Source organism: Oryctolagus cuniculus, chromosome 17 (assembly GCF_964237555.1).
Source record: "Oryctolagus cuniculus chromosome 17, mOryCun1.1, whole genome shotgun sequence".
Lineage (NCBI taxonomy): Eukaryota > Metazoa > Chordata > Mammalia > Lagomorpha > Leporidae > Oryctolagus > Oryctolagus cuniculus.
The window spans coordinates 56,041,372-56,067,084 of record NC_091448.1 but is presented as its reverse complement, the minus strand read 5'-3'; the positions used below and the strand labels follow the sequence as shown (position 1 = coordinate 56,067,084).

At 50.5% G+C, this 25,713-nt stretch overlaps 1 protein-coding gene across 8 annotated transcripts in view; it reads right to left on the bottom strand.

Annotated features, from left to right (window-relative positions):
- DNAH9 (dynein axonemal heavy chain 9) overlaps positions 1–25,713 on the bottom strand; it is a 373,954-nt gene that overhangs the window by 21,302 nt on the left and 326,939 nt on the right. For 7 of the 8 annotated variants that reach the window (XM_070061394.1, XM_070061395.1, XM_070061396.1 and 4 more), the window contains 5 exons: positions 22,182–22,309; positions 16,568–16,795; positions 11,526–11,717; positions 10,596–10,787; positions 7,572–7,742 (listed from right to left, as the gene is read on the bottom strand). In XM_070061394.1, coding sequence (XP_069917495.1) covers positions 7,572–7,742; positions 10,596–10,787; positions 11,526–11,717; positions 16,568–16,795; positions 22,182–22,309 — 911 coding nt within the window. Of the gene's footprint in view, positions 1–7,571; positions 7,743–10,595; positions 10,788–11,525; positions 11,718–16,567; positions 16,796–22,181; positions 22,310–25,713 lie in introns of those variants that run through there. The other variant, XM_070061398.1, reaches the window with a different exon arrangement.

Below are 25,713 nucleotides of genomic sequence, written 5' to 3'. Positions count from 1 at the left end.
TAGGAGGGGCTTTGCTTCTCCAGAAAGATCCCGTCCTGCTGCCCCAGGGCCCCGAAGAGGCCGCTCGCCCATCACCTGCTGCTCCGCCACACGCGGCACCTGCCTACACTCCCGCCTGTTTGCTCCGGGCAGCTCCACCCTGGGCAGGGGGAGGACTGACACAGGAGAGCCCTCCGCAGCTGCCCACACGCTGCACCTCGTGCAACCAGCACAGATGCCTCTCTGGGAACTGGTTGTTGAACAGCTCAGGGGCCAACTCAGTCAGCTGTGGGAATCAGACTAGAAAGCATAAGGCTTGGGCTTCCACTGGCCCTTGTGGGCCAAGTGATGCTGGAGCGATAGGCAGCAGTGATGCACACTTATGCACACATGTACACACATGAATACATACATGCACATACACGGAGATGCACACTCATACATGTACACAATACTCACGTATACACTGATACACATGCAATCATATAAACATACACCCACACTCATGCCTGTACATACCCACACTGATACACATACAACCACGCACATACACCCACACACATACATACACACACACTGAGACATGCACACAATCACATACAAACATATACCCACATACATACTCATACACATAGGCACATACACAAACACACACACACAAACACATACTCATATACACACACATACACACATGCACACAATCACATACACACACTTACACATGTACACACACATTCATACATACACACACTGACACACATGCACACGATCACGTATACATTTATACCCACTCATACACGTACACACACTGACACACATGCACACACATACACATATTCACACAATACACATACACACAAAAATATACCTACACAGATACACACAGAGACACATGCACACATAAACAACACACACATACACAAATGACACTCATATACATATACATCACACATGTGCTCACATGCTCATACACACACACGGTCAGTTTGGCGTTTCTGTGATGTGACCCTGGGTTTTGCATCTCTGAGTTCTAGGGAAGCACCCCGACCCATCGTGCACACATGTACACACATGTACAATCTCCCTTTGCACCTGTGCTTCCTTTCCCCATACAGACTGTCAGCTACTTAGACTTCAGGAGCTACAACCACCAGGATCTCTCTCCTGGGACATTGGAAGCAAGGCACAGAGGCTCTGAGCGACTTTGGGGCAAGCACTTGGAGGCTGAGTTTGCCATTTTGGATTCCATGAGTAATCCTGGGAGGTCTGTCAGCAGAGGAAGAGAAACGAAGCAAGTGCACATCCGGCAAAATGCGAAGGAGGGAGAGGAGGTGGACGCGTGGAGCAGGTGAGCAGGTGAGCAGGCAGCAGCCTCTCCTCGGGTGGGGGGAGCTGAGCCCTAGATCCATCCACTGTGGTGGATGCCCAGTGTCTTTGTCTTCATCGTCTAGGAACAGGTCTCCATCTCCTGTACCAAATGATCTCTTCCCCATTGTTTGTTGTTTTTTTTTTTTTTTTTTTTTGGTGGCAGATAGTTGCTGGGATGCTGGGCCCAAGTTAGACCAATCAGATTATTATCCGCGGGAGCCCAGGGTCCAGGAGCCACTGGCAGGATGAACAAGCCCTGAAAGGACTGCCCACTCTTTTTTTTATTTCTCCCTAGGCCCACGGGGGTCTTTATTTTGTCTTGGGTTGAATACTTTGATATAGTAAGCTATTTCTTGCCTGGTTCAGCTGAATTGCAATCAAAGATCCCTGACGGGGTTAGCATGGTTCTGCCAGGCTTCCCCATGGGCCTCCATGTTCTCATCTACAGATGTTTCCAAGAGCATCTTTCTCTGCCTGTCCCCTCCTCTCCACCTCCCAGGGTTGACATGAAGATCAGCTCAGGCCGGTGCCGCGGCTCACTAGGCTAATCCTCCGCCTTGCGGCGCCGGCACACCGGGTTCTAGTCCTGGTCGGGGTGCCGGATTCTGTCCCAGTTGCCCCTCTTCCAGGCCAGCTCTCTGCTGTGACCAGGGAGTGCAGTGGAGGATGGCCCAAGTGCTTGGGCCCTGCACCCCATGGAGACCAGGAGAAGCACCTGGATTCTGCCATCGGATCAGCGTGGTGCGCCGGCCGCAGCGCGCCAGCCGTGGCGGCCATTGGAGGGTGAACCAACAGCAAAGGAAGACCTTTCTCTCTGTCTCTATCTCTCACTATCCACTCTGCCTGTCAAAAAAAAAAAAAAAAAAAAAAAAGAAGAAGAAGAAGATCAGCTCAAGTGAGCTGATGAATGTGGCAGCATCCGACAGCTCTAAAGAACCATGTACACGTAGAGGATGATGAACATTCACTTGGCCTTGCATTGCTAACGTACAATACAGTCCCCAGGAAAATAGCTGATGTTAGGAAAAAAAAAAGGAAGCAAAAACCCATCACCCTGTCACGAGCAGGTCTTTGGTACTGTCATAGCAAAAACAGGAATAGAATTCAAATGGTCCTCAAGGCTCTGCCAGGGTGGAAGACAAATGGCTAAAATTGTACCATATTTCTATCTCTGGAGTGGAATTCGAAGAAACAGCCCTATATCTGTGAGCTGCCATTTGAACATTACTCACGAAAAGATGAAAAGATAGCCCGAGGAGATTGTTCCAAAATACACTGGGTGTGGGGGCACAGAGTTCGGTTCTGTTGCCGATCTGGCCGTGCAGGGTTTGGAGGCCCCAGAGAAGAGAGGACCGATGAGGAAGGGGTGGGGTCCACAGACGTATGAAAAACCGAATTTAAAGAGAAGCTGGAGGCACATGTTTGGTAGTTTAGGTGCTAGTTGGGATGCTCGTGTCTCACACTGGAATACGTGGGTTCAGTCCCTCGCTACAGCTCCTCATTCCAGCTTCCTGCTGCTGCAGACCCTGGGAGGCAGGGTAATGACTCAAGCACTCGGGTCTCAGCCACCTGCGTGGGAGACCCAGACTGAGTTCCCAGCTCCTGGCTTCAGCACCTTGGCCACTGTGGGCATCTGGGGAGTGAACCAGCAGATGAGAACTTTCCCTTTTTCCCTCTCTCCCTCTCTCCCTCTTTCTTCCCATCTCTCTGCCTCTTGAAAAAAAAAAAAGATAAGTGTATTTTTTTCTCCAAATGGCTGGCTAGTTGTTCAACACCAAAGAAATCCAATGCTGAGGGGATTCTATAAGGCAGGTATGGACTTCCGCAACCAACACCCAGCCTCAGTACTGTCTGGATCCCCTGACCTAGAGATGTTCTTGGGTTTATGAGGAAATATCCTTGGAAGATGAATGTTAGGGATACTGGTTGTTATCAAACATTGAGGCTCCAGGGATAGATGCAAACTATTGCCTAAAGGAATGAGGCTTTTATTTAAAGATGTGGAGCGATGTCATCAGAATAATAGTCCTCGAGTTTTAAATGCCTGATAATGAGCTAGAAAACTTGGAATTCTGATGCTGAAGCCTGGAGTTAGACCTGGAAATTGTCAATCTAATAACTTGGATGCAAGTGAGATACTTTGAGAAAGCTGTTTTCATTTGAATATTTTATTTATTTGTTCAAAATGCAAAGAGATAGAGAGATAGACAGACACACAGAGATCTTCCATCTGCTAGTTCACTCCTTGAATGCGGGCAAAAGCCAGGACTGGGCCAAGCCAAAGCTGGGAACTGGGAGCTGGGAAATAAATGCAGGCCTCCCATGTGAGTGGCATGGATCTCATCACCAAGGAAGAAAGGAAGTGCTTCCAAGGAAAGTCACCGGGGGGCCAAGTGCTATAGGCTGAGTTGTGTACCCCAGACTTCTTATGCTTAAGTGCTAACCCCTGGTACCTCAGAAGGTGACTATCTGGAGCCTTTGAAGAGGCGATTAGGTTAAAAGGAAACCATTAAGGAGGCTGTGTTGTGGCGCAGCAGGTTAAGAAGTAATTTTTATGCCGACATCCCATATTGGAGCACTGATTACAGTCCTGGCTGCCCCACTTCCAATCCGGCTCCCTGCTAATCTGCCTGGGTAAGCAACGGAGGATGGCCCAAGTGCTTGGGTGTCTTCTATCCATGATGGAGTTCCTGGCTCTAGTCTTTGGCATGAATCAGCCCCAGCTGTTGTAGCCATCTGGGGAGTGTCTTCCTCTCTGTCTCTCTTGCTCTCTCTGTCACTCTGCCTGCCAAACAAACAAATAAATCTTTCAGAAGAGAGCCATTAAGGCAGGCCCCAATTTATTCTTTCTGGTATACATCCAAGAAGAGGAAATTTTGATGCACAAAAGAGAGACAACAGGAGTTTGCATGCCCAGAGTAAAGAAGAGATGCCCTGGGTGAAAGCAAACCTGCCAGCACCTGGATCCTGGACTTGGAGCCTCTAGAATATGAACAAAACAAATTTCAGCTGTTTAACCCTCCCTGTGGCAATGAGCACAGCCAGGTGCCTTTCCTGATTAACTGCAGGTTCACCTGCCTCCGAGGGCCATCTGGGGCCAGGCAGCAGTCCTGGCTGACATCCCCAAAATGTGCCTTGGTGTCTCAGAACAGACAACGGAAGATTATGGAGACTGCTAGTTGTCTGTCCCTGCGTCCCCCACCCTCAACTGTTCTCTCTTCTCCTGAGGCACACGGCAGCCTGGCCGCACGGAAAAACCCTCAGCTTCCCTTCATCTGTGAGGGCTCTTCACAGATCTATGGAAAGCGCGTGTTATGAAAAAGCTGCACATGTATCTCAAACATTCTTTGCACTGCAATCACCTTATTTCTCAATTCCATTTTCTACGAACTTTTGAAAAGCTGTTTTTATTTATTTTCATTTTATTTGAAAGAGAGACACAGAGAGATGCAGACACAGAGATCTTTGATCTGCTACAACAGCTAGGCCTGGGTCAGGCCAAACCCAGGACCCTGGACCTCAACCCAGGCCTTCCCTGTGGCTGGCAGGGACCCAAGTAGTTGAACTATCATTTGGTGCATCCCAGGATGCTTATTAGTGGAACTGGGACTTGAACCCATGCACTCCAATATGGATGTGGGTGTTTCAGGCAGCAGCTCAATTGAGGCACCAAATGCCCACTGCTCCACCAACTTTTGAAAGTATCCTGGGCGCCGGCATTGTGGCACAGTAGGTTAATCCCCCATCTGCGGCACTGGCATCCCATATGGGCGCCAGTTCTAGTCCCAGCTGTTCCACTTCTGGTCCAGCTCTCTGCTATGGCTTGGGAAAGCAGTAGAAGATGGCCCAAGTGCTTGGGCCCCTGCATCCACGTGGGAGACCCGGAAGAAGCTCCTGGCTTCGGATGGGCGCAGCTCCGGCCGTTGCGGCCATTTGGGGAGTGAACCAACGGAAGGAAGACCTTTCTCTCTGTCTCTCCCTCTCACTGTCTGTAACTCTAACTTTCAAATAAAATAAATGAAATCTTTTTTTTTTTTAAAAAGAGAAAGTATCCTGGTAGATGTGGACACGGAAGTAGACTTGGGTGAAGAGCTTGCGAGTGTATGTGGAAGGTGCAACCTCTGGTCTTTTGCTACCTAGTAACAAAACCTTTCTGCACCTGGGATCTTTGCCTTTCCCCTGGCACCACAAGGGAATGGGAAGGAGCAGGGCTGGTGAGAATACGTGAGCTCTATGTGAGGAACCCTACCATGGCCGAGTCCCAGGTTCCTGAGCAGTTGCACCTGCACCCAGTGAGCTGCACACTTCCTGTCCTACACAGTATCATGCATGGCAAGTGATCATGGCCCGCACCATTGCTTCAGTTAGCCAGGGGAGGGCATAAGGGAGTGATGACAGAAGCTTCTTTGACCCTTGTCTGAAATATATTACTTACACAGATGCTCCCCCTTAAGTTACCATGGGGTTACAATAGCCTAACAAACCCTTTGTAAGTAAAAAACATTGTAAGGTGCATCTGTTATGAGCACACCCAGCCTACCCAACGTCACAGGTTGGCCTCTCCTGCCCTAAATGAACTCAGAACATTCCCATTTGCCTACAGCTGGGCAACATCGTGTACCATACAGTCTATTTTATAATAAGGTGTTGAACAACATCCTTTGTGATTTGTTGGGTTACACTAGTGACAGTGGGGCTGGCAGGGAACTGGGCTTGCTGCTGCTGTCCAGCACTGGGGGAGAGGAAGGGACCACGTATCACTAGCCCGAGGTATGATTTCTACAGAATGACTATCGCCCTCGCGCCATCGTAGAACTGACAACTCATTCCGGTGAACCACTCTAAGTTGAGGACCAGCCACTGGGACAGCTACAGCCTTTTTCATTTTTAGAGCTAAGGAACATTTTTCATTCTGGTTGGTCTGGATTCTTCCCCTTCTCTTCATTCTAAGATTCTATGTTTCACATCAAACAGCGGAAAGGGTGACAGCGTGATTTAAAAGGAAAGCAGAGGGCAGGAATTTGGTAGAGCAGTCGAGATGCCCCTGGGATGCTTGCATGCCGCATCAGAGCGCCTGGGTGGACTCAGGTCTCAGCGCCGCTCCTGATTCCATTTCCTGTGCGTGTTCGCCCTGGGAGAAGCAGGTGACGCTCAAGGACTCGGGTCCCTGCTACTTACATGCGAGACTCAGGTTGAGTTCCCGGCTTCTGCTCGGCCCAGCCCTGGCTATTGTGGCCATTTGAGGAGCAAACCAATAGGTGGAAGACTTCTGTCTGTCTATCCCTCTATTTTTGCATTATGAACAAATAAAATAAGTAAATAAAATACTTGGCTTCCTTGAAGTAGGCCCAGTTTCATCCAAGCCATTTGGATTGCTCATTCCCAAGTCTAAGTCCAGACTTCAGAAGGAAGATTTCAAGTTCTCCGGCTCAGCAGAAGCATTTTAACATTTGAGAACTACTGTTTGCATGGTACCCACTCCACGCCTTTGAACGAAAGTCTGACTCCTTTAGGATCAATCGGTTTGCTTCCCTAAGGCCAATCCCAGGGGCCTGAAAGTTTGATAACCACCTGTCTTCCTAAGCCTTCATCTTCCAGGTGGGGATATGTCCTCAGAGACCCCAGGGTGTCCCTAAGTGAAGGGACCCAGGCAGTACTGGGGATGGGTGTTGGTTAGAAGGAAGGAATGCTACATCTCGAACGCTGAATTAGCTTGTCATAGGAAAAAATTTGGGCACACGTTCTACTTTGGTGGCTTACCCCTTTTTTGTCCCCTCTGTTACCTCCTGTACCAGGCACAGGGCCCCGCCCTGTCCAGTCTACCTTTCTACTCCACAGGGTTCCCTCCACCACGCTGACTCTTCAGAGGTGCTGTTCTTACGAGCTCCTCCCTGTGAGGGGTGCGGTGCCCAGGAGTCATTCACGCAGAGGGGGTGTCTTTGTGTGAAAGCAGAGGGGGCTTGCCCATTGATCAGTCCCGCCCTTTCTAAGCTTGGGCAGGCAAATGGAGTGAAGTGTGACAATGGGTGGGCTGGCCAGCTTCCTGTGATGCAACCAGACCTGGGAGGATGAGGAGCTCACAGAGGTGACGGGCCAGCAGGTCAGGCTGGACAAGCCGCACTTCGGGTGCATGGTCTCTGCTGGGTCTTGCCAGTGTGACTGGTAGCGGGGGGTGGGGGGGCCTCTACCTGCAAGAGCGAGCCCAGGCCATCCCCACCACACACCTGTTCTTCCCGGGTGCCTGCGGCTCCATCCCCAGCCTGGCGGTCCTGAGGCTGCAGCTCCAGCACGGTGCGGAAGAGCTTGTCTGAAGTCTGGGTCAGGAAGCCGATCTCTGCGTTGGGGTGGAGGCCGTAGAGGTAGGGCGACTCCGGGGGCAGCTCGGTGTCGATGTACTGAAATCAGTCAGGGGCAGGCTCACTTAGAGAGCAAGCAAGGGGGCGGGTGTTGTGGCACAGCCAGCTGGGCTGCAGCCTGCAACTGTGGATTCGAGTCCTGGCTGCTCTGCTTCTGATCCAGCTCCCTGCTAATGCACCTGGGAAACCAGGGGGGGATGGCCCAAGTGTTTGGGATCTAGAGGGAGATTCAGGTGAAGTTTGTCCCTGCTGCCTTATCTTGCTGTCCTGTTTTCCCCCACCCCCCACCAGAACAGTGTCCCAGAATGTCCCGTTCATTGTCTACTGCGTTCCCAGGCCACAGCAGAGAGCTGGATTGGAAATGGAGCAGCCGGGACTCGAACCAGAGCCCATATGGGATGCTGGCACAGCAGGTGGAGGCTTAGCCTACTGCGCCACAGTGCCAGCCCCATCTCATTCTCTTCTTTTGGAAGCATAGAAGACTTGATCCATCTTCAGTCTCACCCTGTCCCATGGCTCCCTGACACAGACATCTGGAGGGTTTCCCACAATCCCTCAGAAACACGAAGCCTACCCTGGTGTTTTACACAAACTCTGACAGGATCCCAGCCAGAAGGGGAACCCCACCCCCACCTCCACCCCCTTTTTATTCCCTCCTCCCTCCGTTTATCTACATCAAGATAAACCTAAACCCGTATATGGGACTATGTGTGCTGAACAGACATGTAATTGGGCTATTGGGTGAGTTGATATGGGCCACAAACTGGAGAGCTTGTGTCCCTAGCAAAAGGCGCTGGAATTAACAAATTTTAAAAAGCAATGTGGCAGGGCCGGCATTGTAGTACAGTGGGTTAAACTGTTGTCCACAGCACCAGCATCCCATATTGGCACTGGTTCGAGTCCAGGCGGCTCCACTTCTGATCCAACTCTCTGCTAATGCACCTAGGGAAACAGTGGAAGATAGCCTTGGGCCCCTGCACCCATGTGGGAGACCTAGAAGTTTCTGGCTTCAGATCAGCCCAGCTGTGGCCGTTGTGGCCATCTGGGGAGTGAACCAGCAAATGGAAAATATATCTCTCTGTCTCTCCCTCTCCCTCCCCCCCTCTCTCTGTAACTCTGACTTTCAAATAAATAAATAAATCTTAAAAAAAAAAAAAAAAAAGCAGTGTGGCGCCTAATTGAGTCAGTTCCAGTGGCCACAATCAGCCGTATCTCAAATGCCTGCCAGGCTGTCCATGCGCATTGTATCCTTCTGTTCTTTTTACAATGGCAGGAAAATATCCCTCATGATTTTCTCCCAATGCTATTTTGATGATTTTTTGGTGTCATTAACATCCAGTCCAAGTAAAAAGATTGCTCACTTCTCAAAGGCAGGTGTGTGTTTATTTTTGTATCTCTTCCAGAATCTAGCACACCCCTGCACTTTTGGGGAGTTCCTTATAACCACCGATTATTAAGGGAAAGATTAGAGGGCGACATCGCCTGTCGCTCAGTGTGTACAAACCAGGCTGTCCCTGGGTAAAACAATCAGATCTTCGTCTCACATCACCTGCTCCAGCCTCTTGTCAAATTATCCTGTGGACGCTAGGGGGCGCTCTTGCACTACTTTCCTGTGAGAAGCCGTGCAGCCTGGGTCAAATGGTTAAACAAAAAACCTTCTTATTTTCCTTAAAGAGATTTATTGTTTTTAATTTCTTCTCATAGGTCAGTTTTTCTGGATCAAATGACTTTGAAGACTTATCCTCCTAAGCTTTATGACTTAAAAAAATTTTAAAGCTTGCAGTTAAGGTTTCTATGACCAGTATTTCTGTTAAGTCTAGTACTCAAGACTTTTTTCTTTTTTTTTTTTTTTTTTGAATACATATTTCTTCTTCACCTCTTAGGTACCAAGTTCAGAGGGCCTATTCCTGGGCATCAATCAGTCAAAAGACTGATTATTCTTTAAAAGCTTTTATTTATTTATGGAACAGAGTGCCACAGAGAGAGTGAGAGACACAGAAAGAGAGAAGGAGAGAGACAGAAATCTTCCATCTGCCGGTTCACTCCCCAAGTGCCCACAACAGCCAGGGCTGGGCCGGGCCAAAGCCAGGAGCCAGGAATTCCATCTTGGTTTCCCATGTGGGTGGCAGGGGCCCAGTGCTGCCTTCCAGGTACATTAGCAGGGAGCTGGATGGAAAGCAGAGGCAGGACTTGGTCCAGGGCACGCTGATATAGGATGCTGGCATCCCCAGTGGTGGCTTAACCCACCGTGCCACATTGCCACTCCATAGTACTCGAGACTTCTTTTCTGCATGTTCAGAAGTCCAGTAATAACAATTCTAAAAAAAAATTTATCTTTCAGTATATTTTTCATGGCGAGTTAAATAGGCAAAGAGGAATACTTTTTAAAAACTGTGGTAATAGCATGAACAGTCAAATTAATAAGAAAATTGTCCATGAGACTGATTTTCACTGCGTAGGTGGGTATGTTTGCCTGCGTTTATAGGGGACCAATAGGGAAAAGGAGGGGTGAGTGACCAGGCTGCTGGACCACACCCCTCTGGAGAGATTTAGAGTCACTGGTATAAACTGAACCCCAAACTGGCCAAGTTCCTTCTCCTGAGCTCTTTCTCCACTAGTGATGGCTTTTGTTGACGTCCTGAAGGAAAGCAGCCAGCCACTGCCCCCCTCCCCCCCGATGTTAAATTGTAGGAAGAGCAACAGATAGAACTCTGGAACCAAAGCCCATGAAGGGAAAAAGATCTCCACTGGCTCAATGTTGTGACTGATTCGGGGCGAGAGGTCCTGCATCCTTGGGGCTGAGCCGGGAACATTTGGGGCAGAGAACCAAAGCGGACACAGACTCAGCTCCGTGAGCTGCTCATCCCTAGCCCTGTCCCCGTGTGACCTCACCTGATGGTACCCACTGTAGTCCATGTTGCCGGGGAGCAGGAACCCCGGCGCCAGAGACAGCTCCCCTTCCAACATTTCTGGCTTAATAAATTCCTCCAGGTAGGTTCTGCAGAGTCTCCTGTCCCAGTCGTCTGTAATGTGGCCTCCGTACATGATCTCACCAAAGAGGTAACGCAAGTCGTCGTAGGGCACCTTAGAGATAGCCGAAAGATAGACTGCCCCGTGAAGCATGGAGTTGGCCTGACAGGCGGGCTTCTCGTGACCCCCTTGTTGCCTTCTCTCTATACGATCAGTGCCCAGCAGATGCAAACATATTTTGGGAGCGCGCAAAAGGCTTGAGGAATTGCAGTGAAGGGTGAGGAGGGGCGAGATGCCAACTCCCTCCCGTAGATACCTTGCCTCTGTCACAGTCATCAGCCGTGACCATGAAGGCGGGTTCCACCCAGTAGCCCCTTGTGCCAAGAACGCCAAGATGAACTCATTGTTCCTCTGGAAAATTCACAGAGAATGAAATGCAGCTCGCGCGTTCACTGGTGTGGAAGTTAGGGAGGGAAACCCTTTGGGGAAAGCCGGCAGATGGAGGGATGATGGGGAGGGTGGGCTTCCCGGAGCCCAGCAGCTGGAGGCAGAAGAGTTTCTGAGGATGGGGGGTGGGGGTGGGGGGTTGTGGGGGGGTGGGGGGGGTGTCTGACTCCCCCAGGGCATGAGCTACTGCTTCCGTGAGCTTCCTTGGCTGTGACCACATGGTAGCGCTGTTTTCAGCCCCGGCTGGTCCTGGGGTTGGCACTTCCTTGCCCAGCTGGTTTTAGATGTAGACTTTCCCCAGCACCCTCCCCTCCGTATGTGTGGTGACACCACTGCGTCCCCCTGAGAGCTGCCCTGCTGACCTGCACCCGTGCTGGTCGGCCCCAGAACACCCATCTCTTTCACCTTGGCGTTGGCCTCCAGGAAGTTGTAGAGCACGTTCACGGAGATGGTGAGGTCCCCGGTGTTAAAGGGGTAGGGCCGGTTCCACCCCTGAGGCCCAAACCTTCGTCTCTCTGCCACCACGGCGTGGAAGTAACAAAGAGCAAAGAGGATGCTCTTAAACTCCGTCTCGCGGGCGCACAGCTCCAGGGTGTCCTGGAAGGAGAGCGTCCCTGGTGAGGACGTTGACACTCAGCTTCCCTTACCCAGGGCTGGGGCAGTGCTGTTAACCGAAGGCAGAGCCGTGGCCCACGGGATGGTCCAGCTTTGTCCTGTCAATGTCGCCGTGCCCCAGGGGGTGGGTGGGGGTGCCCACCGATTATGTCTACGGTCTTCTCTTCCAGCCACGCTTTTCTTGTGCACTGCAGAAAGTTAATCGGTATAATTCCTGCCCGTGGGACTAAGGCAATGCTGGCTGCCCCTGGCACAACTCACATGGAAGTCAACATAAAGGAGCCGTCCCCAAACGGGGATGGAAAGATGTCAGTGTCTAGTAATTGATCCTGTGAATGGTTAAAACGGGACGTCTGAAGGAACAAAGTGGATGGTGGAGGAGCTCACCCTGAGCTCCTCAAAGCTGCATGGAGCAAGGAAGCCTTAGGAGCGGTGACTCCACTCATCCCCCTCCCGCTTGGTGGCCCTCCGTGGAGGACCAGCTGACTGTGCCAGGGACAGAGACGCCGGGGGAGGGCAGCATCTCCCAGGATCTAGTCCCCCCTTGCCCAGTGACCAACGCTGACATCAAGGCTTGCAGGGGGAGGAACCCAGGGACAGTGGCCCCCAGGCAGGCTGAGCAGTTGAAGCCGGGGGTGGCTCTCAGTGGCAATAATCCTACGGAGGCCCAGCACTGATCATTAGCAAAAACCGCATGTTGGGCACTTGCTACCCTCCCCCCAACTCTGCCGGAGACCCTCCAGGCAGGACAGCTGAGAGTGGCCGGCCCTCGGAGCCTTCCAAAGACCCGGCTGACCACATCCTAATCCCCGTTTTCTGCCAACTTTTAATTTGAAAAAAAAAATTTGTGATAAATTTCACATGGCATAACATTTACCATTTTCAGCAATGTTGCCATGTGCACTGCCAGTGTTGTACAAAGCCGTGCTTTTTGAGAGCTTGGACTAATGGCATAGTGGGCTACGCCACAGCCTGCAGCACCAGCATCCCAAATGGGTGCTCATTTTGGGTCCTGGCTGCTCCACTGCCCCTGTACCCACGTGGGAGACCTGGAAGAAGCTCCTGGATCCTAGCTTCAGCCTGGCCTCGCCCTAGCCTTTGAAGTCATTTGGGAAGTGAACCAGAGGATGGAACATCTCTCTTTCTGTAACTCTCCCTTTCAAATAAATAATCTAAAAAAAAAAAAAAAAAAAAAAAAAGGGAGCCAGTACTAGCTTTCTATGGAGAAGGCTGCAGATTGAAAACCAAAGGATGTATGTCTCCTCGTGTAAGGGAGAACACGCAGTATTTTTCTCTTTGTGCCTGGCTTCTTTCACTCAATGTGGTGTTCTCCCTTCCATGTGGGAACTAAAATTAAAAAAAAAAATCAAAGAAGAAAAATAAAAAAAGAAAGAGAAAGAAATGCCTGTGTGTATCAGTGTTGCTGTAATTACAGTACTTTGTCAAACTAATCGTTAAAAATTATATATTACTTGGCTGGCGCTGCGGCTCACTAGGCTAATCCTCCGCCTGCGGCACCAGCACCCTGGGTTCTAGTCCCAGTCGGGGCACCGGATTCTGTTCCGGTTGCCCCTCTTCCAGGCCAGCTCTCTGCTGTGGCCAGGGAGGGCAGTGGAGGTGGCCCAAGTGCTTGGGCCCTGCACCCCATGAGAGACCAGGAGAAGCACCTGGCTCCTGGCTTCGGATCAGTGCAGTGTGCCGGCTGCAGCGTGCTGGCCGCAGTGGCCATTGGGAGGTGAACCAACGGCAAAGGAAGACCTTTCTCTCTGTCTCTCTCTCTCACTGTCCACTCTGCCTGTCAAAAAAACTTTTTAAAAATAAAAAATTATATATTACCATAATCATAATGATTTTGCGTTTATTTAAAAACCGACTTTGCGTGGAGTTGCCCATCTTTTCATTTGATGTGCAGCCCTTGTCCGTCTCCCTGCTCATCTACGCTCTTTTTACTTTTTCTTTGGTGAACTCTTTAGTTAGTGGAGCATTAAGCCTTTGACTACAATGTGGATTAAACGTGTTATCTCAAAAATAATAAATAAATACATTTTTTTAAATGGATGTTTTCATGACATGGGATAGAAAAGCCAGAAAATCTGGTAGTTTGGACCTTCGGGTACTGAGCACCTAGGAATTTACTCAAGGCCTGTTTTGGAAAAAGTGAAAAAGAAAGGAAGAGGAGATGCGCCTGTACAGGAGAGTGCCCCACGCGCAGAGGGTGGGCACGGCTCAGCAGAGACTTCACTCTCGAATGCTCTGCGTCTCCTGGTGGCCTTTCTCCATTCTCTGTCCCAGATGATGTGTGAGCTTTGCAGGTGTGTTGGGAAGGGGATGGAAAACGGAGGAGACTGGACAGATTTTGCTTCTCCATGATTGCAGACGCGTCCCTCTCCCAGTTGGACTGTGCGACTCCTATGCTATAAGGGGGTCCTGCAGCCAGCGGAACCTCCTGAGACTCTGCCTGCCACCAGCCTTCATGTTACTGCTAAGTTAAACCAAGCCTCAAAGGGCCTGTGGTGCTGGTGGTTTGCACAGTGCTAGCTGAAGTATTTGTTGGGCTGGAGGGTGCAGCTCGAGTCCCTGGGCAACCCATCTTGGGCTTGTGAGTGTGAGGCTCAATTCTGTGACATCGGAGACCCTCCCTGGGGCTACTCTAAGATGGCATCAGAGAGGGAAAGCTTCCTAAGAGCTCGTTAGGAAGATCTCAGTGTGGTGGGTGGGCTTCAGGTGACCCTGTGGACCCTGCCCTCCTGGTAGTTAAACCTTTGTGCACTCCCTTCACAGGAAGGTGCACCTCCTCAAGGAAGAAGCTAAAGGCACGGCGCTTTCCAGAGGGGGTAAAAGATGTCTGAACTGCAGATTTCCTGGGTACCACTCAACCAATGGCATCAGCCACCTCCGGGCCTGGCCTCGGCTTTAGACAAACAGTCAGTGAGGCAAAGTTTAGCATTCCAGACTTGGAATAGTGTAGTAGCCTGCACTTGAAACTTAGGCCTTGGCATTAGGAGTCCCTCTGGAGTAAACCAGTGGTGGGGCCAGCACTGTGGTACAACAGATTAAGCTGTGGCCTGCAATGCCAGCATCCCACATGGGCGCTGGTTCGAGTCCCAGCTGCTGCACTTCTGATGCAGCTTCCTGCTACTGCACCTGGGAAAGCAGCAGAGGAGGCCCAAGTGCTTGGGCCTCTACACCCAGGTGGGAGACCCAGAAGAAGCTCCTGGATTTGGCCTCGCAAGCCCCGGCCATTGTGGCCATCTGGGGGAGTGAACCAGTGGATGGAAGATCTCTCTCTCTCTCTCTTTCTCCATCTCTCTCTGTAACTCTGCCTTTCACATAAATTTTTTTAAGAATGTAAATCAATGGTGTATTCAAACTTGGCCATGCGTGAGCATGACCTGGACATGACCTGGAGGGCTTTTTTTTTTTTTTTTTTTTACAGGCAGAGTGGACAGTGAGAGAGAGAGACAGAGAGAAAGGTCTTCCTTTTGCCGTTGGTTCACCCTCCAATGGCCACCACAGCTGGCGCGCTGCGGCTGGCGCACCGCGCTGATCCGATGGCAGGAGCCAGGTGCTTCTCCTGGTCTCCCAAGGGGTGCAGGACCCAAGCACTTGGGCCATCCTCCACTGCACTCCCTGGCCACAGCAGAGAGCTGGCCTGGAAGAGGGGCAACCGGGACAGAATCCGGTGCCCCGACTGGGACTAGAACCTGGTGTGCCGGCGCCTCTAGGTGGAGGATTAGCCTATTGAGCTGCGGCGCCGGCCCTGGAGCGCTTATTAAAACACAGATTCCTGGGCTCCATCCTGGTTCTTACTCAGCCCGTCTAGGGTGGGGCCTGAAAATCTGCTTCTCTCGTTAGTTCTCAGGTGATCCTGAGCCTGCTGGTCTGGGGGCCACACTGTAATTAAGAGTCCAACAATCAACTGTAGAGGAAATAGGGCCACAAGCAGAGCAAAGAAAGCAAGCAGACCCCTCCTCCCAGCACAGACTGCACAGTGGCTGCTTGCAATTCACTAGTGAAGCAGCTGCCCGCTGGTATCTTGTCTAGGGAGGGAAGATGGCCTAAGTTCTGCTTCTGCAAACTCCAGTCTTACATCTGTCCTAATAGATCTGCCCCTGGTATCTCTTTTACAAACATACCGAGCCCCCCGACCATTGGAAGTGTGGTCCTAAGTCACATAGGCTGCAATTTAAACCCGCCAATGCTGTAACAGCTAAGGTATGATGCTGATGAACCTATAAATATTATAAGAAACTTGGGATTGTCGCTCAGTTCTCAGAAATGACTCCAGCTGAGCCCACTGGGGTAATAAACTGCTTGATCCTCCACTGTCTCTGGCGCCTGTTTGAATGGAGGGAGTTTTCCCAGCCCAGGTTTCTGTAACAAAACCATCCCCACCATCAAGACGCATGCTGATTGCAATGATGTCATCTGAAGTAGAGCACTTTCCCCTGGCTCAAAGGTAAGGGGCTTAGCTCATCCGTGTGTGACCCAGCACATCCTATCAATCCCATAGATTCATAGCAACGCGCCCTGCTCCCCTTGGTGTCTCAGTTAACAGTGGGCTTGCAGAAAGCGGCCCCACACCTTCGGCCAAAGGAAGGCCGCACACTCCACTCCTGGTACATCTGGCAATTTGGGAGCTGTGTTGTGCCGTGTGGAAACTGAATGGGGGTTGCTTGCAAATGGGGCATATTTGGTACCTGTTGGAGTTGCTCTAGGCCTTGGGCAGCACCTGGTCCACCCTCCCAGCTGCGTGTCCCTCACCCCCACCCCAGGTTGAATGGCTCTTGTGAGATGGGGAGTGGTTCTTCCCTTCCCACTGGGGCCAGTACCTGGGTGAAGTTGTCCAAGGCTTTGTGCAGGTTGGCGTGCATGCCCGTAGGGGGCTCGTTGGTGATCTTGATGGAGTTCTCCAGGATGCCCTGGGGGATGATGTGGCCCTCGGGGGAGGGTGCAGGCTCTGCGCTCATGAAGACCCTGAACTCGGGGTGGCTGTCCTCACTGTGCTCCTCCAGCTTCTTCTCCAGGGTGCTGAGCCACTTGGCCACCAGGTGTATATTCTGGTGGGAAGGAAGAAACACCCCCCAACCCCATGCAGGCAACTGTTTAGCTCTGTTAGCAGTAAGCTTCAAAAAACCTTTTTTAAAACATATGCTCAAATAGATATAATCTAAAATTTATAATCTCAGCCATATATATATTAAATTTGAGAGGCAGAGATATAGAGATAGAGAGAGCTCCTAATTACTGGTTCATTCCCCAAATGCCAGCAATGGCCAAGACTGGGCCTGGACCTGGAAGAAGCTCCTGGCTTCGGATCGGTGCAGCTCTGGCTGTTGTGGACAATTAGGGAGTGAACCAGTGGTTCGAAGACCTCTCTCTCTCTCTCTCTGCCTCTCCTTCTCTCTCTGTGTAACTTTGATTTTCAAATAAATAAATAAATCTTAAAAGAAAAGAAAAGACTGGGCCTGGACCAAAGACCAAAGTCGGGAGCTGGGAACTCAATCCAGCTCTCTCATTTGATTGGCAGGAACCAACTACTTGAGCCATGATCACTGCCTCCCAAGGTGCGCACAGGCGGGAGGCTGGAGTCAGGAGCTGGAGCGGGGAATCAAACCTGGGTACTCCGATGTGGGAGAGCTGAGTCTTAACTGGCACCATAATTGCTAGGCCAAACACCTGCCCCTCAACCATTTTTCAATCTAGAGTGTACATTTTTAAGTGTCTCATGGCATTTCATGCATTTACAGTGTTTTGAAACCCAATGCTGTTCAATGGGAAAAACATCTTTACTCACATCACAAAAAGAGTCTTGGGCTGCCCAGGATTGGGGACCTGCACTTGAACTCTGTCCTCTGATGCCGGAAGTCTTTGCAGCATCAAGTTCTCTACCTGGACTGAACGTGAGAACTACCTGGAGAGCTGGTTTCAACGTGGGTTTGAGCACCTGCCCTGAGAGTTTCTGACCCAGTAGTCCGGGCTGGAAGCCTGAGGATTTGCATTTCTAAGGGATGGGTTCCCAGCTGCTGCTGCTGGCCCAGGGCTCACTAGGCTAATCCTCACTAGGCTAATCCTTGCGGCGCCGGCACCCGGGGTTCTAGTCCCGGTCGGGGCGCTGGATTCTGTCCCGGTTGCCCCTCTTCCAGGCCAGCTCTCTGCTGTGGCCAGGGAAGGCAGTGGAGGATGGCCCAAGTGCTTGGGCCCTGCACCCCATGGGAGACCAGGAGAAGTACCTGGCTCCTGCCTTCGGATTAGCGCGGCGCACCGGCCGCGGCGGCCATTGGAGGGTGAACCAACGGCAAAGGAAGACCTTTCTGTCTCTCTCTCTTTCACTGTCCACTCTGCCTGAAAAAAAAAAAGCCTCATACAGACTTGCATTCCAGGTCCAATTCCCCGCCGACGCTGGACACCTGGAATATTTGATCCCTTGAGAGTCAGAAGTGGGGGGCCAGGGACCAGCATTGCTGGCCTGAGCTGGGAGGGAGCTAGTGAGACAGGCAACATCTCAGGCCCCACCCAGACTTCAGGCATCAGCACATTTTCTGCGATCCAGGAATTCGTATGCGTGTTAACATTTGAAAGGCACTGATTTAAATCTCTCCTCTCCAAGCCATTCTGCTAATTGTTGCCAAACTTATCTTCCTAAAACATACCGAATCATTGCCTCTCAGAGTCCCACAAAGGCTCCCATCCCAAGCTCCTCTGTGTGGTTTTTGACCCTCTCTTCCGTTGAACGGATTCCTATTTGTCTGTGTGTCTGTCTGTCAAAAGCCTACCTTTATTTCTTTGCACGACTTTGCAGAGTGCACCTCTCCCTGTAGCAAGGATAATCACTTGCCTTCATCGCAATGTGTTTCATTATGATGGACAGATACAAGCTCCTCAGCAAATATTTGAGGAAGTCGGGCTTGCAGAGCCTTAAATACACACATCAGCACTGGGCACAGCACTTGGACCACAGTCATTTGGTCTCTCTGTGCTGTTTTCTCTTCTATAAGAAGCGAAATCACAATAATGTTTGCTATACTGATTTCACAGAATTGCTGCAAATAACCAAAGGTGATGTATTTGAAAAGGCTCTGTGTGCTGCACAATGCTACCTGTAAGAGTTGGCAGGGGTGGCTGAAGTGGGAATGTCTTTCTTTTTTTTTTTTTTTTTTTTTTTTTTTTTTTTGACAGGCAGAGTGGACAGTGAGAGAGAGAGACAGAGAGAAAAGTGTTCCTTTTGCCATTGGTTTACCCTCCAATGGCCGCCATGGCTGGCCCGCTGCAGCTGGCGCACTGCGCTGATCCGATGGCAGGAGCCAGGTGCTTCTCCTGGTCTCCCATGGGGTGCAGGGCCCAAGCACTTGGGCCATCCTCCACTGCACTCCCTGGCCACAGCAGAGAGCTGGCCTGGAAGAGGAGCAACCGGGAGAGAATCCGGTGCCCTGACCAGGACTAGAACCCGGGGTGCCGGCGCCGCAAGGCCGAGGATTAGCCTAGTGAGCTGCGGCACCGGCCCCTGAAGTGGAAATTTCTTAAAGAATTTGTGTATAATCACCCCGGAGCAGGAGCAGAGAGCTGAGCGGGCTGCCTGGAGAGCCAGTGTCCCACAAGGGAGGATTCTGGCTGCTTTACAGGGACACTGGCTTCTGACACTGGGCAGGACACAGCTGGGAGGAAACCTTTGTTGTCTGGGGACAGAACCTGGGGTGGAGATCTCTGAGGCTGCTCTTCTCGGTTTATGGGCCTGGATATGCCAGGGCCCTGGGCCAGTGCCTTGGAAACTCAGCCCTCAGCTACTCCCGTCAGGAAGGTCAATGGGAGAAAGCCTGAAGCTTGGTCTTGTGTCCAGGTCCTGAGAAGCAGCTCTTGCAGGAGCAGCTCTGGGGTGGGATCTCAGGCAGCATTTCCCAACAGTGTGCCACTGGGTGTTAACCGACACTAGACCCACGTGGGAGACACTGGGCTGAATGAGATTTCCGCACCATTGGCTTCTCAGAACCATCAGCCTGTGGCTATAATTGAAAACCTTCTCAGGCTGGCGCCGCAGCTCACTAGGCTAATCCTCCGCCTAGCGGCGCCGGCACACCGGGTTCTAGTCCCGGCTGGGGCGCCGGATTCTGTCCCGGTTGGGGCGCCGGATTCTGTCCCGGTTGCCCCTCTTCCAGGCCAGCTCTCTGCTGTGGCCCGGGAGTGCAGTGGAGGATGGCCCAGGTGCTTGGGCCCTGCACCCCATGGGAGACCAGGAAAAGCACCTGGCTCCTGGCTCCTGCCATCGGATCAGCGTGGTGCGCTGGCCGCAGCGTGCCGGCCGCGGCGGCCATTGGAGGGTGAACCAACGGCAAAGGAAGACCTTTCTCTCTGTCTCTCTCTCTCACTGTCCACTCTGCCTGTCAAAAAAAAAAATAAAATAAAAAAAAATAAAAAAATAAAAAATAAATAAAATAAGAAAACCTTCTCAAAGGGATATTGAGGCAGTGTTTTCCAAAATTGGAAGAGGGGCCGGTGCCGCGGCTCACTAGGCTAATCCTCCGCCTAGTGGCGCCGGCACACCGGGTTCTAGTCCCGGTTGGGGCGCCGGATTCTGTCCCGGTTGCCCCTCTTCCAGGCCAGCCCTCTGCTGTGGCCCGGGAGTGCAGTGGAGGATGGCCCAAGTGCTTGGGCCCTGCACCCCATGGGAGACCAGGAAAAGCACCTGGCTCCTGGCTCCTGCCATCGGATCAGCGCGGTGCGCCGGCCGCAGCGCGCCGGCCGCGGCGGCCATTGGAGGGTGAACCAATGGCAAAAGGAAGACCTTTCTCTCTGTCTCTCTCTCTCACTGTCCACTCTGCCTGTCAAAAAAAAAAAAAAAAATTGGAAGAGGACTTGTTAACTGGTTTTCTATTTTTTTTTTTTTTCCAGAGACTCTCTCAGGTTCCTAGGCTGGGAAGCACTGTCCAGCAGAATTCCAGTCCAGTCTAGTTTAGTACTTTAGGGGGAGTCTTAGAAAGAGGATATCTCTGAGCCCTAGGATAGCAGAAACCAGCAGGGAACATTTGCCTCTGTCAGCACTGTACAGTTTGGACAGGTTATGCTTGTTCAACACTTGAATGTCACATCAGTGGGAAGACCAGTTTCCCTGGAAATGCCCAATCATGAGGGATTAAAGAGAGAGTTTTGAGTTCAATCTTTGAGAGCTCTCAAAAACCACATCAGTCCAGGAAGTGGGGGATGGGGAGTCCTGGGTCTCCAGTAGGCGCTGGGGGAGGAAACACTCTCTACTCATTGGCCAAGGGGGTCATGGGAGGCAGTGCTGCGGTCTCAGAATCAGGCCTGGTTGAGTGCTTGGGTCCCCAAGACACTAGTGCCTATTAGGGGGTTGAGCCTGAGACAGCTGGGGGACGTCACCCTCCTAGCCCTCTGCTGATTCATGTGGGAGGGAGCAGGGACCCTGGCTGTCATCATCTTGCTTTCTGAGAGTCCTGCTATTTCTGCAAAAGAAATCACAGAGAATTATAGATCCCTCAGTCTTTAAGTTCTGAATCAATAGCACACTTTGTTAAGGATGAAGTCCAGCCTCAAGATGTAGTCCAGTCAGGAAGGAGGCAGAAGAAGTGTGCATGATGAGAGCCAGGGTGGATGGGAGTGCCTTGCCTTTTTTTTTTTTTTAAATTATTGTTTCTTCCTTTAATTTCTTTATCAATTCAATAGGATTTAGTTGAGTGTCTATGTTCAAGGCAGGGGGCTGGGTGATAAAAGGTAAATAGGAAACATCTCTTTTCCTAAGAAGATTTAATGACAGACAAGTCATCTAATACATCACGTCCACATGGCAATGGGTGTTCTAGCAGCAGTGTTTACATGAGTAGATTATTATGAGAAAAGAGGAGTCAGCCACTTGTTCTGTTCCAGTCCTAGCACCCATGTGAGTGTGTAAGAAAGGATGAAGAGCACAGATCAGGACAGAAGAGGGAAAGTTTTCCTTCCCTTGTAACTATTCAGTGAACTTGTTAGTGGTGGCTTTTGCAGATTTCTAAACACTCACATGAACTCTCACTGAAAATACTGATTGCTCCCACATTCTCGTCACACACGCAAGAACACGTAATACAACACAGCAGAGGTGGGTTCCATGAAATTCATGTGAAGAAACAAGCAGCAGAAAGAATCCAGCTGCCATGGCCTTCAGTGAAATGCCAACTTCCAGAACGTGCAGTTGCATGGGAATCCCGCTCCCTTTTGTAAATAAAGCTATTGAAAATAGAACAGGCGGGAGGGAGAGAAGACTTATTAGGGGCGGTGTGGGGGAAGAGAATTTCTGAGGGAGGAGAATTGGAAAGATATATTAGTAGGGAAGGGAACAAGAGCATGGAAGGCCACATGGATGAGAGGCTGAGTGGACAGAGAAACTGGAGACTACGGAGTGAAGCCCAAACAGGTGTGGGGTCTAGAATGACCCAGATCAGGGCAGAGTGGGTGTACCTGCAAAATGACCCAGTGGCCTTTCTTGGCGGCCAGGTCGAGCGCAGCCTCAGCTACCACTTCCTGTCCTTGCCCCAGAGACACGTTGTGAAAGTTCCGGTTGTTGAAAGTATATCCAAGTTTTCTTCCTAAAAGGAGTAGGAGCTGTCGTGAGCATTTCCTGTGCCTCGTGATCTGGGCTGTCACCACCAAACGCACACCTCCGCATCACCCCACAAATGCAGGTGTTCCTGAACCCACACTGCAAGCCTGAGATACCGACATCTCCCTTCACAGAGAGCTAGCTTGTCCAGCTTTTTCATCTCCCCCAAAACAAGCAGTCGCCTAATCCAACACTGGCCCCCAACCCCGCTCTTCATTTCTTCCCAAGCATGCTTGGGAAGGCTGATGCTCTCCTGAATGGCTCCCCTTTGAAGATCAGGCATTGTTCTATTGTCTTCCAGAATGCTGATATGAAAAGAGGCAAAGAGCAAGCATGTGGCTGAGGTTCCCGCTGGCTTCCTCTGTCCTCTGTCTTCTCTGTAACTTTACTGGGCGGTGTGTTCAGTAGGGACAGGAGTCAGTGAGTTTTGGTTTTTGTGCTTGACACCATGGTCAAACCCCTCCTCTATGATGTCCAGCATGTTGAAAATTTTATCTCCTCATTTTGCATGAATGAGACTGAAGACAGCAAGAGGCAAGACATGAAGGGGTTTGGTGGCATAGGTGTGAGTGACTTGTTGTGTGTATTTTGATAAGGGTTGCTAGTGTTGGAACAAGAGTGAGGGGAGGATCACACAGGCACAAGTATCTCAGCCACGGCACTGAAGCCAGATCAGTGCCAATGAGCTGCTCGTCAAGTCCAAGGAAAATAATACAAAGAAATGATCTTAATATAGAGGACCAATTCTGCTTAGATATTAGCTATTAACCAAATTTAATAAAGCTTAAAGAAATTACATAACATTCCATAGACAAAAGAACCATAAAAATATAAAGGAATCATTAAGCAACTATTCTAGGAATGTGAGGAGAAATTGAACAATGGGAAAAAGAATAAAAACCTGTACTTGAAAAAAGTTATTTGCAGAAGGCCTAAAGTTGGAGATGTAATTTGATACTTTTGCAAGAAATTTTTTGAAAAATATTAAGATTGGATATTTCTTTTAAATAACAAAAGGTATAGACTCTCCTTCAACTGCACAGAATAAAGCAAGATGATGATTTTCATAGAGCAAAATAGTTATTACAGATTCAACTGAGATGAACCCCAGAAACACCTTTATTAAACTCTATAAATCCTGGCTGGCCATAAATTTGATGCCAGCTTTAGAACTGAGAGATAAACAACTTATTCCAGAGAAAATACCGGGATAAAATGCGCTGGGGATTATTAGATGGCTTCTGTGACAGTTTTGCTCACAAAAGAGCCTATTTGTTTTCTTTATTGGGAAGAGAAGGATATGGGGGAAGAGGTGCTTAACAGAAATTAGTTTGAAAGCTACAGACTGGAGGGGTCAGGGACAGGGCCGCAAATCCTAGCTCTGTGGCGGCCAGCTTGAATGAGTCTACATTAATCTAGGCTGCAGGCATGAGGACAAGGCTGAGAAGAAAGAAGTGGATCCTGGGAAAATGGAGAAGGGGAACATTTTATGAGTTTCTCACTAATGGAACACGTAGCAGAAGAGGCCCGCATTACCTGTGAGCTTCAGGGGGTGTCAGGATGGCTTTGCAGAGCCCCTTTAGTTGCATCCTTTTTTTTTTTTTTTTTTTTTTTTTTTGACAGGCAGAGTTAGACAGTGAGAGAGAGAGACAGAGAGAAAGGTCTTCCTTCCGTTGGTTCACCCCCAGATGGCTGCTATGGCAGGTGCCCTGCACTGATCCGAAGCCAGGAGCCAGGTGCTTCCTCTTGGTCTCCCATGGGGTGCAGGGCCCAAGCACTTGGGCCATCCTCCACTGCACTCCTGGGCCATAGCAGAGAGCTGGCCTGGAAGAGGGGCAACTGGGACAGAATCCGGCGCCCCGACCGGGACTAGAACCCGGTGTGCCGGCGCCGCAGGTGGAGGATTATCCTAGTGAGCCGCGGCGCTGGCCTAGTTACATCCTTGAAGTTCTCAAGAGGAGAGGCATGAGCGAGCACCTCTAGCCAGCTACGTTCTCGTGAGCTTGCGTGGTCAGATGGTTGTGTGCTTTGGCTTCCATGCCCCGCACTCTCCCCGCATTGTCTGTGACTCAACTTTCTGTTTCTGACTTTCCTCGCCCCTGTCCATGTGGTGGTATCACCTGGAACCAAGCCCCGCTGTAAACCTCATTTAACATCCTCACAGTGTGCTTCATTTACCTGCTACCTCCTTGAGGACGCTGCATGTCCTAGGCTGTCCCTAGTTTTGCACACCCACAGGGTTGGAGGAAAGGGTACATATTTCAAGTATTCCCTTCCCACTTGCAGGCTGTTTCTTTTCCACTGTCATGGAAACACCCTTCCTCTTTTAAAGCACAGGTCATCTGGCTAGTTTGTCTACTAATGCTTATGTTCTCTGCCTTCCACCAGTTTCCTCGTGAGATCCTTATTAGGGACTTTGGAACCTGATTCCTGTTTCATCTTTGTCCTGGTAAACTTCAGCGCTATCCTGGATGACTCAGGCAACATCCGGCTTCACACTTCCTCATCTTCTTTGTCTTCAAAGGACTTGGTCCCGTTCCATTTCTACTACCCACTCCCAACAGCTGCACCCAGGAATTTACCATCCCCACGAACTGACTCTTGTCTGAAACATCACTCGTCATAGCCACTCACGTGACCCTCCCCTTATTCTGTTTCCAGCACTGGTAGCCCTTGCCAAAACACACACAACAGATCACTCATTCCTATACTCGGATCAGTGCAGGGCGCCTGCTGTAGCAGCCATCTGGGGGTGAACCTTCTTGTCTTGCCTCTTGCCTCGCTCACTGCCATTCACGTAAAATGGTGACATGCCCTTTTCAGACCTGCTGGCCACATAGAGCAGGAGGCTGCCATGGTCAAGCACACCAGACTGTTCATGTTCTTTGTCCCCTGGCTGTGACTCCACTGCAGCGGAAGGTGCTGGCCTTTGGCTCCTCTATTTTTTCCAGTATTCCTCAACTCCATTGCCCCTTTCTGCTCTCGCAAAACCCAACTTTTGTAAAACGTTGACTCCTGATGAATCCAAGCATTGATAAGAGATAAAATGAATATACCTGGTGAGTTGGCCTCACCCCAAACTCTTAATTCTTAACCTTGATGCTGTTGGGCCCCTTTTCTATGTGTCCCAGCCTCTCGGCTTTACAGCCTTTTAATGGGCCATTCGTCTCACTTGCTACTAAACAGGCCACCTGCTAGAAACCCCTTCAGTTTCCTGACACTTTATCTCCATCTCTGCACCTCCTCTCTCAACGGAAGCTGCATCTGCCTCCTGCGTGTTCTCTAAATCTCTCCACTAGGGGCCGGCATCGTGGCATAACCGGTAAAGCTGCCACCTGCAACGCCGGCATCCTATATGTGCACTAGGTTGAGTCCTGGCTTCTCCACTTC